This window comes from Microcebus murinus, chromosome 11 (assembly GCF_040939455.1).
Source record: "Microcebus murinus isolate Inina chromosome 11, M.murinus_Inina_mat1.0, whole genome shotgun sequence".
NCBI classification, from domain to species: domain Eukaryota; kingdom Metazoa; phylum Chordata; class Mammalia; order Primates; family Cheirogaleidae; genus Microcebus; species Microcebus murinus.
In genome coordinates, this window is record NC_134114.1 from 26200348 (window position 1) to 26212905 (window position 12558).

At 42.8% G+C, this 12558-nt stretch overlaps 1 protein-coding gene across 3 annotated transcripts in view; it reads left to right on the plus strand.

The window, feature by feature from the left end:
• Nucleotides 1-12558, plus strand: part of RAI14 (retinoic acid induced 14) — a 135432-nt gene that overhangs the window by 83560 nt on the left and 39314 nt on the right. For all 3 annotated transcript variants that reach the window (XM_012758118.2, XM_012758122.2, XM_012758117.3), the window contains one exon: nucleotides 2-132. In XM_012758118.2, coding sequence (XP_012613572.2) covers nucleotides 2-132 — 131 coding nt within the window. The remainder of the gene's footprint in view (nucleotide 1; nucleotides 133-12558) is intronic.

A 12558-nucleotide genomic window follows, 5' to 3' on the forward strand; every position in this document is an offset into this window, starting at 1 on the left:
GACCAATGAGTGGAACAAGAACGATGACCGGCTGCTGCAGGCCGTGGAGAATGGAGATGCAGAGAAAGTGGCATCGCTGCTGGGCAAGAAGGGGGCCAGCGCCACCAAGCATGACAGCGAGGGCAAAACCGCGTAAGCTGAAACACTGGTTTCCGACGTGCTGGTTCTAGGTTTTCAGAGCGTCCTCTGGAATCCTTAGTGTCCGTAGGGGAATTCCACAAGTGCCTTTATGGGGACTTTGTGAAATTACTGTTGCTCCACCTCCACTCCCATGTTAAAATATGTAAGAGGGCCGGGCGTGGTGGCTCACGCCTGTAATCCTAGCACTCTGGGAGGCTGAGGCGGGCGGATTGCTCGAGGTCAGGAGTTCGAAACCAGCCTGAGCAAGAGCGAGACCCCATCTCTACTATAAATAGAAAGAAATTAATTGGCCAACTAATATATATATATAGAAAAAATTAGCCGGGCATGGTGGCGCATGCCTGTAGTCACAGCTACTCGGGAGGCTGAGGCAATAGGATTGCTTGAGCCCAGGAGTTTGAGGTTGCTGTGAGCTAGGCTGACGCCACAGCACTCACTCTAGCCTGGGCAACAAAGTGAGACTCTGTCTAAAAAAAAAAAATTGTAAGGGGATATTTTATCTAGTTCTTTTGTCTTCAAATTCCAAGTTACACATGGAGCTTTACCTTGAATGGCTATATATGTTCCTAGATATAACCAAAGATTTCACCTACTAAGATTGCAACCAAGTGGCAGATGGGAAATGAATTCTACCCTAGATAAGAAACAGCATAAAAGAGAAAAAATATTTTTTCATAGCCCTCAAACCTATTTATATTATTATTTATTTTAAATCCTCCTTCCTTAACATAGATCAATATGTACATGAGTAGTATGATTTGCCATATGTGGTACTCTTACTTGCCATAATTAAAACTATATATTTGATTTTGTGTGTGTGTGTGTGTGTGTGCATACATGTATTTGTTTATAACCATCCTAATGTTATTAGTTAACTGCATAACTGTAGTTATGAGGATAACATGAGATACGGATATAGGTTGGGTGCCCCCAGAAGCAGTCCCTGAGACAGGATTTGATTGCAAGTGGTTTTTTCCAGCCAGTGGTCCCAGGAAGCATGGGGAAGGAAGAAACCTATATAGGGTATGTTATTTACAGGTTCCTGCTATAGGCAACTGGGACTCTTTCTTGATGAGGATTCTGGGAATCTGTTTAAACCTAGAGTAGGGGTTGGAAAGCTATGGTCTGCTGTCTGCTTTTTTTCTTTGAGAGATGAGGTCTTGTTGGACTTGAACTCCTCCTGGGCTTAAGCGATCCTCCTGCCTCTGCCTCCTGAGTAACTGGGCCTATAAGGGAATAGTGTTTAGAAGTAACATTTTATTGGAGCACAGCCACTCCCACTCCCATTCAGGCATTGTCTATGACTGCTTCTGCACTGCAGGGATGGAGTAGTTACAGCAGAGAGTATATGGCTTAGAAAAGCCCAAAATATTTATTATCTGTCCCTTCACAGAAAAAGTTTGCTTGCCCCAGGTTTACATTAGGCCTCACAGTTATCCCATCCAAGGGGTAAGGAAATGGGTTATCCATCCCTGATCTCCTCTCCCTCCAAGGTTGAGTGCTGCACTTAAGGGCCACAATGCTCATGGACACAAGAAGTCCCAGAGGATATGGGAGGGGCACCCTCAGCTACGGGTCTTGTATGTAAAGAGCTGGCGCAGCACCCAGCCCACAGTGGGCACTGGACAAAGCAGTTCCCTTCCCTTCCCATCCAAGAACAGCGGTTCTCGATCCTGGCTTCTGTAGTATAATCACCTGGGGTGCTTTTAAAATATATTGATGCCATAATGTTCTGAATCGCCCCAGATGTTCTGGATCACTCGGTCTGGGGAGAGGAATCATTTTTTTTTTTGTCCTTAGATTTTTGGTTCTAGACACTGGTGCTTCTGGACTGCTTCTTGTACTATTCTTATGCATTCTTTGTACCTACTTTGTACCTACTCCCCCAATCCAGTTTTGCAGGTGTCTGTACAGATGATCTTTTATAGTCATCCCAGAGAAAGGGGAAAGAAATGATTATGATAGTTTTGTCCAAGATAGTACTCACGAAAGAAAAGATAGAAAATTTAAATTAGCAGCTAAGCCACAATTATGATCACCTGGACAAATTTGTATCTTTTGCTCTTAAGATATTTACTGTGTGTCGAATAAATAGCCAGCCTATTATTTCCTACTTTCTCTCTTTTTATTGTGGTAAAATACACATAACATAAAATTTACCATTCTCAACCATTTGAAAGCATATAATTCAGAGGCATTAAGTAGATTCACAATGTTGTGCAACCATCATTACTATCTAGTTCCAGAACTTTTTCATCGTCCGAGAAGGAAACCCTGTACCCATTAAGGAGTCACTCCCTAACCTCTCTTCCCTGTCCCCCTTGCAACCAGTCATCTGCCTTCTGTCTCTATGAATTTGCCTGTTCTGGATATTTAATGTAAACGGAATCATATACTATGTGGCCTTTTTCTCTGGATTCTTTCACTTAGCCTAATGTTTTCAAGGCTCATCTGTGTTGTAGCGTGTATCAATACTTCATTCTGTTCTCTTTTAATGGTAGAAATGCATATGGCAGTTATATAAAAATCACCACCTCCGTTTTACACGTGATAAAACAAAGGCCCACGTAACACAGCTCTTCCTGAATTAACTTTAGAACCAATTCTAACAACTCTACCTTTGTGCTTACAGGACAATTATTTTTTCTCTCGCTGGCATATATGTAGAAATTTAAAAGAGCTAATGAAAAAGAAGAGAGGAGCTCATTATTTTTCCAGTGTAGGATTTTCCATAAGTGATCATCTGTCAACACTTAATTTTTTGTTTGAATATTCTTTTCGATGAGTAAAGTTATTAATTGATAACTATAAGAATTTAATTTTTAAAGGCATCATGCAATTAAATCTTATTTGGTTTCATATTTTCATTGAGATCTAATGGTCTGAGTATTCAGAATGAGATGGGGGGTTGTGGGGTTGGAAACAATCAGTCTTATCTCTTCAGTATCAAGGTCAAGAATTCTGTTGTAATGTGAGCCCCAAGAGGTGTTGTTCTTGTGGCTTCAGCCTTCTCACCTTTGGCAGTCTGCCCTTCTGAGCTTGGATTTGGTCTAATCTGTGCATTCCTGGCTGTGTGTACATGGGTCTTCCTCAGGAGGAACTTAGGAGTTTTCCTAAGCTGTGGAGACTTTTCTGTTGTTGTTCCTATTCTTTCCAGGTACGTTTGGTTTAGTAGCACATGAACTGGCCGCTTCCCGGAGTAGCTCTGAATCTGTGACAGGCCAGTGCTGGACTTGACTTCCCTCTGCTGCAGCTCTTGGCCGGAACAACCCTGAGAGCTTGCAGGGGCGGCATTTGTCTGTGGACCTCTGAGAGGTGGTTCAAGTTTCTCTGTAAGGGGTAAGGCCAGTTCAGATTCTTGTAAAGTAGGTCTTGGACAGCATGTGGCCTCATTTTCTGCCTGCTTGTTAGGATTTACCCTTCAGTTTATATAGTTTCGTATCAAAATTAGGCTAGAGGCCTATTTTCTGGAGAACTTTGGTAATAACTCACTTTGTACTTTTGCTCTGGAATATACAATTGACTATCAGTCCTGATTTGGGGCATTCAGGGTCTCAAAGGCCCTTCCTTTATTTACCTAAATATTCTGTCCCCTCTGGCTTCTTCTGGAGGTAGTGCTGTCTGCTTCTGCCCTCTCAAGTGAGAATGGTTTTTCGCCCAAGTTCTGTGTCCAGTCAGGAATGCCTTCCTGCCTGGTTCTCTCAGTCCTTTTTTTTTTTTTAAACTTTTCTTCCCTTTTAAATACTAGAATCTCAGTTTAGAACTTGTTGTATTCTATCAAAAGAATAGGAACAATAGAAATGTCTCCAGAAGAAAACTTTTGTTTTCTGAAAGGCTTGAATCCCATATAGCACAGCAAGCTCTCTGAGGACAAGGATCATATAATTTTTGTTATTATGTTGGTTTTTTCCATTGTTTCAGGCACAAAGGCTTTTGATCGGTATTTGTGGAAGTGACTTTTCAGCATGGCTCTTACGGAGAGCTGATGATATCTCATGAGTAAATTACTTAGGGGTGAATTCACTTGGGGTTCAGGTGGGAAAGGACTATTCTGGTGAAAGTGACAACCTGACACTGGTCTCCAGCTTCCAGGGCCATTTAAATGGAGAAATACTCAGCCTTTACTACCTAGAGAACCAGACGGTCCAGAAAGTCCCAAGAATGTGGCAGTAGAGGCAGCCATCTCCGCAGACATTCTCCAGAAGCCACGTAACCCAAGGTCAATAACCAGATGGGAGGTTTGGTAATGCCTTAGACTTTCCAGTTTCTTCCTGGAATATTTCCTTTCAGGGAAAGATAGGAAACCATGCCAGAAATTTTTCTGCCTTTTTAACCCCCAAAAGGGGTTAAAAAATAGTAAGTGCAATTGAATGACTGGAATTCATTTAGGAAAGAATAAAGGAAGGGTGGTGTCATGGGTCGGAAGTGAACAAAATAGAGTAGGGCAGAGAGCTCTAGCTGCAGGCTGTGTTTGTGGAGTCGGAGCCCCTGCCCCTCTGTTCTCTTTCATGGTGGATGTGAGGAAGTGGGAGGAGGCCGATGCCCTGAAACCTGTTACCGGAGAAGTCTAATTGTTTCAAGATGGGTCCCACTACATGTGGATGTGCATTTAATTAAAGTTATATGTGTTTGTCTTAGGAACAACTAGACTAAATAAAATCACTGCTGTGACTATAGTATTTTGAACAATTACCACCCAGGCTTTTATGTATGTGCAGACATATATATATATATATATATATATATATATATATATATATAGTATTTCATGTAGCCCACATTTCACAAATCTGATCTTTTTGGCTTTCTGTGAAAGTATTTTTAGACTCTGAGAAGCTTGAATATGAAGTGGGGGAGGTAGTCCTTGAACTTTGCAAATCACTACAATCCCGGGCTTCTCTGGCTGGTGGCTTGTTGCACTTTTCCCCTTTCCTGTATTCTCAGAATAAGGATGTGTAAGATATTTTATACAAGCAGTTCAATCTTGGACATCAGGTCATACTACCTGATCAGCTTTTTCCAGTTCTTCTCTCACACAGCTGCCAAGTTAATTTATCTAAAACCACTACTGCTAAATGTGGAATTGCAGTCTCCTTCCTTCCCTGCAAAATCACCCTACATCTTTCTTAAGACCTGTTGATATTTGTCAGAGCGATAAACTGAAGAAAATAATTGCTGTATTCACCCTGCTTTGGGTCATACAGATATTTGAAGGTGGTATAACCTCTATTCCTACCTTATAAATATGCCCAAATGCTTGTGTTTTATGAATCTACTAGTCAGGAGGCACTCCATGAGTCTAAAATGTTCCAGACTCTATTGAACAAGATACAGAAGAAGGAGAAAAAATGGTCTTGGCCTGCAAGATGTTTAGCGTTAGTCGGGAAGACAAGACTGATGAAGATACTGGAAAATAAGTGCTAACCTGTAAAATACTGACTGTGAGGGTTCGGGATGGGAGAGGGGGTGAGACACTGGAGCACCTGAGGTTGAAATGTGAGGTGGGCCTTGAAGAAAGGATCCAGTAGAATTTGGGTAGGTACAGGGGAAGGAGACAGGGTAGGTACAGGTAACTGCATGAACATAGGGGGCCCTAAATTGAAAAGAAAAACAATGACACCATGGCCATTGTTTCTCTTAATTTTTTAAGAGCTTATCCTAGCAGCTCAGGTTCAGGGTGCCACTCAGTAGATCATTGGTTCTAGTTTGGCGAGGTCATGTCTTCCTGGATATTCTTGATGCTTGTGGATGTTTGTCCATGTCTGGGCATTGCCGAGTTAGGTATTTAATCTTCACAGTCTGGGCTTGTTTGAACCCGTCGTTCTTGGGAAGGCTTGCGAGATAGTCAAAGGGAATTGAGTATTGTGGTCTAAGTCCTTGATCACTGCTGTTATATCAGCACGGGGGCAAGGGGTGTGCCCCAAGCCCAGTAGTGCTGTGACTCTTGCAGACTGCTGGTGGTACTGCTTTGGTGAGCTTGGGTAAGAGACAAGAGAATTCTCTGGAATACCAGGCAAAGTTTCTTACTCTCTTCCCTCACCTCTCTGTGCTGGGCTGCTGGAGTTGGGGGAGGTGTGACATGGGCACTCCCTTGTGGCCACCAGCACCAGGTCACAATCAAAGGCAGCCCAGTCTCACCGAACACCAGTGGTGACTGTTGTCTGACTACTTCTGATGTTTATTCAAAGCCCAAAAGCTCGTTAGTCAGCAGGTTAGGACAGGGTACTTCCCTTCAAGGTAACATGCTTCCTTCTAGGCTAGGGTGGGTCCAAACATGCCATCCAAGAACTATAAAGCCTGGTTTCAGGGGCCTCAGGAGTCTGCTTAGTACTTTATTTTACCGTGGCCGAACTGGTACCCAAGTTGCAAAACAAAGTCCTTTGAGTTCTTCCCTCTCCTTTGCCCAAGTGGAAGAAGCCTCTCCCTGAGTTGTGCGGCCTGGAGTTGGGGGAGGGGTGACACAGACGCTGGCTTGGCCGCAGCTGCTGGGGTTTCACTGGGTCACGTGCACCCCAGGTCCACTAGCTCCAAGCCAGCACAGCCACAGGAACTGCCCAAGGACTGCAGCCCTTGTGGCCTGCCTTATGAATTTATTCCAGGCCCCAGGTTGCTCTTTTTCTGCTGGTGTAGAGCTAGCTGGCTTTGGGATGGAGGTTTTCCCCCTGGCCAGGCTGGTCAAAATGCTCTCTCCATGGGCACAGGCAGAATTCTGTGCCAAGGGAGCCCTGAGTTTCAATTCTAAGCCCACAGTCCCTTCACTCTTTCTGCCTTGGGCACATAGACTCTCTGTCCACTGCCAGACGTATAGGAGGGGTGTCATAGGCAATGCAAGACCGTCTTTTCTCCCCTCTTCAATGACTCTTTCCTTGATATAATGTTAAAAACAGGTGCTGTAATTGCTCATCTAATATTTGGTTCTTCTGAAGGTGCTTACTTGCGTGGATAATTGTTGAATTAGGCGTTTGTGTGGAGGGACAATTGCGGGAGGTTTCTATTTGTTCTTGCTCCCATTAGCTCAGTGGTTCTCAGCTCAGCTCCCATTAGAATCATCTGGGCATCCTTGACAAATGCCAGGTTCCACCTGCAGAACTTCTGATTAAATTGGTATGGAGCACACCCTCTGGGCATGGGGTTTCATACAGCACCCCTGGTGATGTGAATGTTCATACTTAACAGAACCACCGAACAGGACACTCCACGGTGAGAGCCCACATTTCCCAGCTGAAGCTTCCCAATAGGTGCTATATCATGATAGTTACAGGTGGCCTGAGCAAGGCCTGTGGAGCCTGGATGAAGTTTTTTCTAGAATACACACATGCATGCACATGTATTTGTATAGGTATGTACATAATGCTTATGCACAAAGTAAAACTTAAATAAAAGGTAAATTTTAGCTTAAAGTAAATTAAAGTAACAATTGTTGAATTTTTAAAAGGGAAGCAGTGTTGGATGCTAAAGCTGAATGTATCTTGTTGCAAAATTGTGCTTTAGAAGGAAGACTTGCAACCATAGTAGTCATGCAAATGCATGAGAATAGATTTAAAAATTAGGAGGTACATTAGTTAAAATCTTGATAGGATCACAGGATTTTTTTAAATTTTAAAGCTATTTTCAAAGTGGGATTAAGTATATTGAGAATGAAGGATTTTAAACACTCAAATGCTAATTGTTGCCCGGGGTCAAAGCTCTCAGGCTTTGCCCTGCACCAGTTGGACCTGCCCTGAATGTAGAGGTCAGAGGAGCCTGGGAAAGGTGGTTGCCTGTGACAGAGCAGAGCAGGGAGGATGGGGATGGATCTCAGAGCACATAGCCGCGAGTGACCTGCACTCTGCCGCTGTCACATGAGAGAGGGCACGCCGGAGCAGGAGCTTCTCACACTGAGCAGCAACCAGGGGTAAGCTCAGCAGTGTGTGCCTGTCCTCTAGAAACACTCCTGCTCTCTGCACCTCGGTCCCTGCCTTCCAAGATGCCACCACCCATCCCTCCAAGTGTATCATTCAAGGCCCAATTTGCCGTCTCTGCCATGAAGCCTTTTAATTATCAAAGTGGGCGAGCTCTCTCTTGCCACTGCTTCTCTTAAATCACCTAGGCTTTCATGGTCTTGGTTACCTATGTACCCATCTTATTTCTGTTATTAAATTATCACAGTTAGAGCCCAGTCTTTCCTAATTAATAAGAAAGGAATTGTTTCTTATTAATTATGTTAATACTTAGTACTCCCACATTTGGTATTGATAGTTAATAATATTAACAGTTCATTTTTCCCCCCCATTTTAAAGATCTTGTCCATTTCCCTCAGGTATTTCTCATGATAATCTCAATCACCCAGAAGTAAATTTGTAAAGAGGAAAGTGTGGATCAGAAAGTTTCTAGAGTTAGTACAAATCACGTGTTCTGGGTACTAGAGTCTGGGGTACCAGTGAATGCAACATGCCAATCATTTGCTCTGATGAAGATTTCATAATGCTCAAATATTATCTGCATATCACATTTATGAAACCAAACAATTCTGAAGGAGAAGATCTAATGCTCTGGTTAAGCGCATGGCATTTCCTTGCTCTAAGTATGTGATCTTTCATCTCAATGTCTCCTCCCTCCTGTCCCCAGAAGATCTGTCCCCAGAGAAAGTATTGCTGATTCTATTAATTAGCACATTGTGGGCACTTACAAAACAGTAATCCTATTTTTATACTTTTTTTTTTATGCCAGTCATCATTTATTCTACCCTTTTAAGCAGGGAAAAGCAACAAATGTTTCTATTTTCTCAAAGTTTCTGCGACACCAGTTTCTAATGGAAGCATTGATCAGGGTTGCCATGGAAGCTGCTTTGAAATTGCTGAAAGCCAGGCCGCAGCAGCACTTCTCTGCTGGCAGGGTTTCTCTCTGGGCCAATAGGGTTAATCCCCACTGGCAGAGTTGAATTTAGTTTTTCAAGACTTTTATAACCAGAAGCTATTAGATAGTACTGCCATCCATACCCTCCGATTATAATCTGAAATTGGAATCCAGACCTTTTAATCCTGCTGTTGAGATTGGCTCACTGAAATATTCCATGTGGGCTAAGCCTCATTTGAGCTCAGTGACCTAGAATTTAGATGTTGTAGCAAATAAGTGCCATAGAACACTTGATCGGCTGGATAGGAATCCTAGACTTACAGAGGTGAAAGAAGCTTTAGTGATCATATAGACCAGATGAGTAAATTGAGGCCAATGAATTTGAGTGACTTTATTGTCCCATAGCTTTGGAATGCCAGAGTTGAGACCAAAGACTCATGGCTTTTAGTTCACACTTTTATCTATTTTTTATTACTGTTAGTAGTCCTAAAATTTGAACGTGTGTCAGAGTTACCTTGGGGGTGGGGGAACATGGTGGGCTCTAGACCTGAGTAGGATCCTGAAATTTTGCATTTCTAACAAGTTCCCAAGGGATGCCTGACCCTGCTAGCCTGGGGGTCATGCTTTGAGAACCACTGCAGGACACTGTTGGGAAGCAAAAGTGAGCTTATCATATAATAAGGTAAAGGACACAGCTGCTTTCCTAAGAGTATACATCATAACCTGAGAAAAAGGTATGGTTATGCCAGTATATAGGTGTGCCTTCACGTTAGGAAACTCAAAAAATTCAAATTGAAATCTAAAGATTTACGTTACCTAAAAAAATATCACTTCCATTTGCTGGGAAGATTGCAATAAACAAGATAAAGTCTCTGCCCTCAAGGAATGCACAGTCTGAGGGGGCAAATACCTCTTTAGTGTGATGTGAAGTACATCCAAGAAAATAAGGAAATGGCCACTCTGCAAAGGTGTCCCTGAGAAGATGCCTAAGTGGATGAGGGCTGAGCTGGGTGCTTCTGGAGGAGTAGCTCTCCTGGTGAAGGGAACAGTGAGGCAAAGTCCCTGAGGCAGGAGGGTGCTTGATATATAAAAAGGTCAGGGGCCCAGTGAACCGGGAGAGTGCTGGAAGGTAGCCACCGAGGGAGCCGGGACGCCACAGGGAGAGCCTTGTAAGCGACAGGAAGGACTTGGTATTAAATCTTAATTCTTCTAAATGTTTAATGTTCCTGATTTTTAAAAATATATTTTTATTTTCAGAAAGATGTCTTATAAAAGGAGTACAATAAAAATGTAAGCGATTTTAGGTGGTCAGGATGGTGAGGCTCCCATGGGATTATGGGAAAGTTGTTTTGTGCCACGAAGTGTTCCTGAGTCTCTTACTGACCACGCTCACTCCTTTCTTGGAAAAAGAGGGCTTTTAAAAGGAAGGATGGAAGATGTGGGTGTATTAGGGAGAAATTGCTCTTCCAGGCAGGGCAGTGAGTTCAAGTCCTGGTTTTGACACATTTCCTAACTTCTCTGAGCCTTGGTGTCTCTGTCAAATGAGGATGTTAGACCAGTTATCCTTCTGGAACCTTCTTACTTTCTGGGCTTCTGAGATGTGGCAAATTCTGGTAGGCTTTGGTTTATAGTCATTTCTTTGTGTGAGCGTGGGTGGCTTGTTTGATTGGGGGGAGTACAAATCGGTTGCAGAAGCAACGGAAGGAATTGAAGACCTCATCGTGGTAGCAGCTGTGTTGGTCTCAGGAGCCCTGGTGGTGAAGGAGACAAGAAAGAGTTTGGTTTGGGAGAATTTTTCTGCGAATGAACATGCCTGAAAAATTGAGGTCTTCTAAAAGTAGCCTGTGAGTCTGTATTTCCTTTAATATATGTTCAGCTGGTAATCAGAAAACCAGAATTGTGTTTGTTATTATTCTGAAAGATAGAAGGAACTTTCCAGGCCGTAACTCGTGGGCACTTTTTAATAGCAACAGTTCAAGTCCACTTCGGGTTAAGAGCCTTGAGAAATATCCCAGCCTTGTCCCAAGGTATTTATTTTGGGAAGGTTTGCACAGCTTACTGAGTGGTTTGGTAGGAAGTCTGTTTGCCTCAGTGCTTGGATTATATCTCTGTCTATTTGAGAGCACTGGCAACCCTCATCTGCCCCACTGAGAAGCCTGTGTTTGCTTTTTGCCAAATACTTCCAGTTTTTAGTTTAAACTTTGTTTTTTAAAGAGCAGTGCAACCAGTAAGTTATATTATATAGTGAGTCACAGTGTGCAGAGTGATTTATTACAAAGGGTGCCATTTCTGAGCATAATGGTGAAGAACCAGCTTGGAGACAGAATACTTAGGTTAGAATCTGGTCAGACTCCACTAGTTCTTGTAATAGGTTCTGGGATTTATGGTAAACTTTTGTGCCTCAGTTTCCTCCACTGTAAAATGGGGGCGATAGCAGTTTATCCCAGCCTCCCATAGGCTTATTGTGAGGATGTAATGAGTTAAAATTTAAGGCATTCCCAGTACACTGTGTTAAGATAGATAAGCTACTGTTGTTGTTGATGTTGTTATTTAATTATCTTAAACATAGCTTAGAAGTGAGGGAACTGAAGTTACTTAGGGCAACAAGGCAGCCAAGCAGCCCTGGTCCCTGGGCCTCCTGAGCTGCCCTATAGCTTCTCAGTGTGCCACCAACTGTGTTCCTGTTCTGCTTCTGCCATCCTGCATCCCTGCTGCCACTCAGCTGCTGTTTGAGCTACTAGGGACATCAGTGAGTTGACTTCCTCTTTAAGGGATAGAAAATGAGAGAGAGAGAAAGCTGCAAAACTCCTAAGCACTGAAGCCTCAGGATCTTTCCAGGTGAAAAAAGCAGGGGCATTCCAAATATCAATAAGCAGCAAAGGGATCAAAGTCATTTTATGTAAATCTTCAGGCTGCTTATTTGTGCCTTTTAGTTGCATAGCTGTTAAAGGGCCCCAGCTGTTTTATAAGCAAAGCTAAACATTGCCCATGATAATGAAATGTAAAACAGCATAGATTCCTTTTTTGTGGAACATATCCACAAGATTGTTTTTTGTGGCTAAGGAGATTATGTTTTCAAAAGAGCTTTGAAACAATGAGTGCCTTGGCAAAAAAACAAAACGAAAAAAACCCGATGGTGTGAGGTCTTAGTGCTTCTCAACCTTTAATCAGCTGGAGGGCTGGTAAGTGCAGCTTTAGATTTAGCAGGTCTGGGCTAGGAGCCTGAGAACCTGCATTTCTATCATGCTCCTTCTCCTCTTCCTCCTTCCTCTGCCCTCCTCCTCCTCCCTCCTCCTCCTCAGATCATTCTTCTAGTTGTCAAACCTTAGGTTACTGAAGTGCCATCACTTCAGGTACATTGGAATATGGACAGCCACCCCGCTGTCCCTGTCACTGGGCCTGGAGTTAATGAGTAGACAAAAAGGTTTTTATTTACTTCCCCTGAATTCTTTGACTATCTAAATGAAGAGATCAACAAATAAGCAAACAAAATTTCCCATAAAATATATTGCTATATAGACTTGTGAATGATTTTTTGTGTGTTTAACAGGAAAGGCCACACTTTTTAATTAGAAGTAAAAG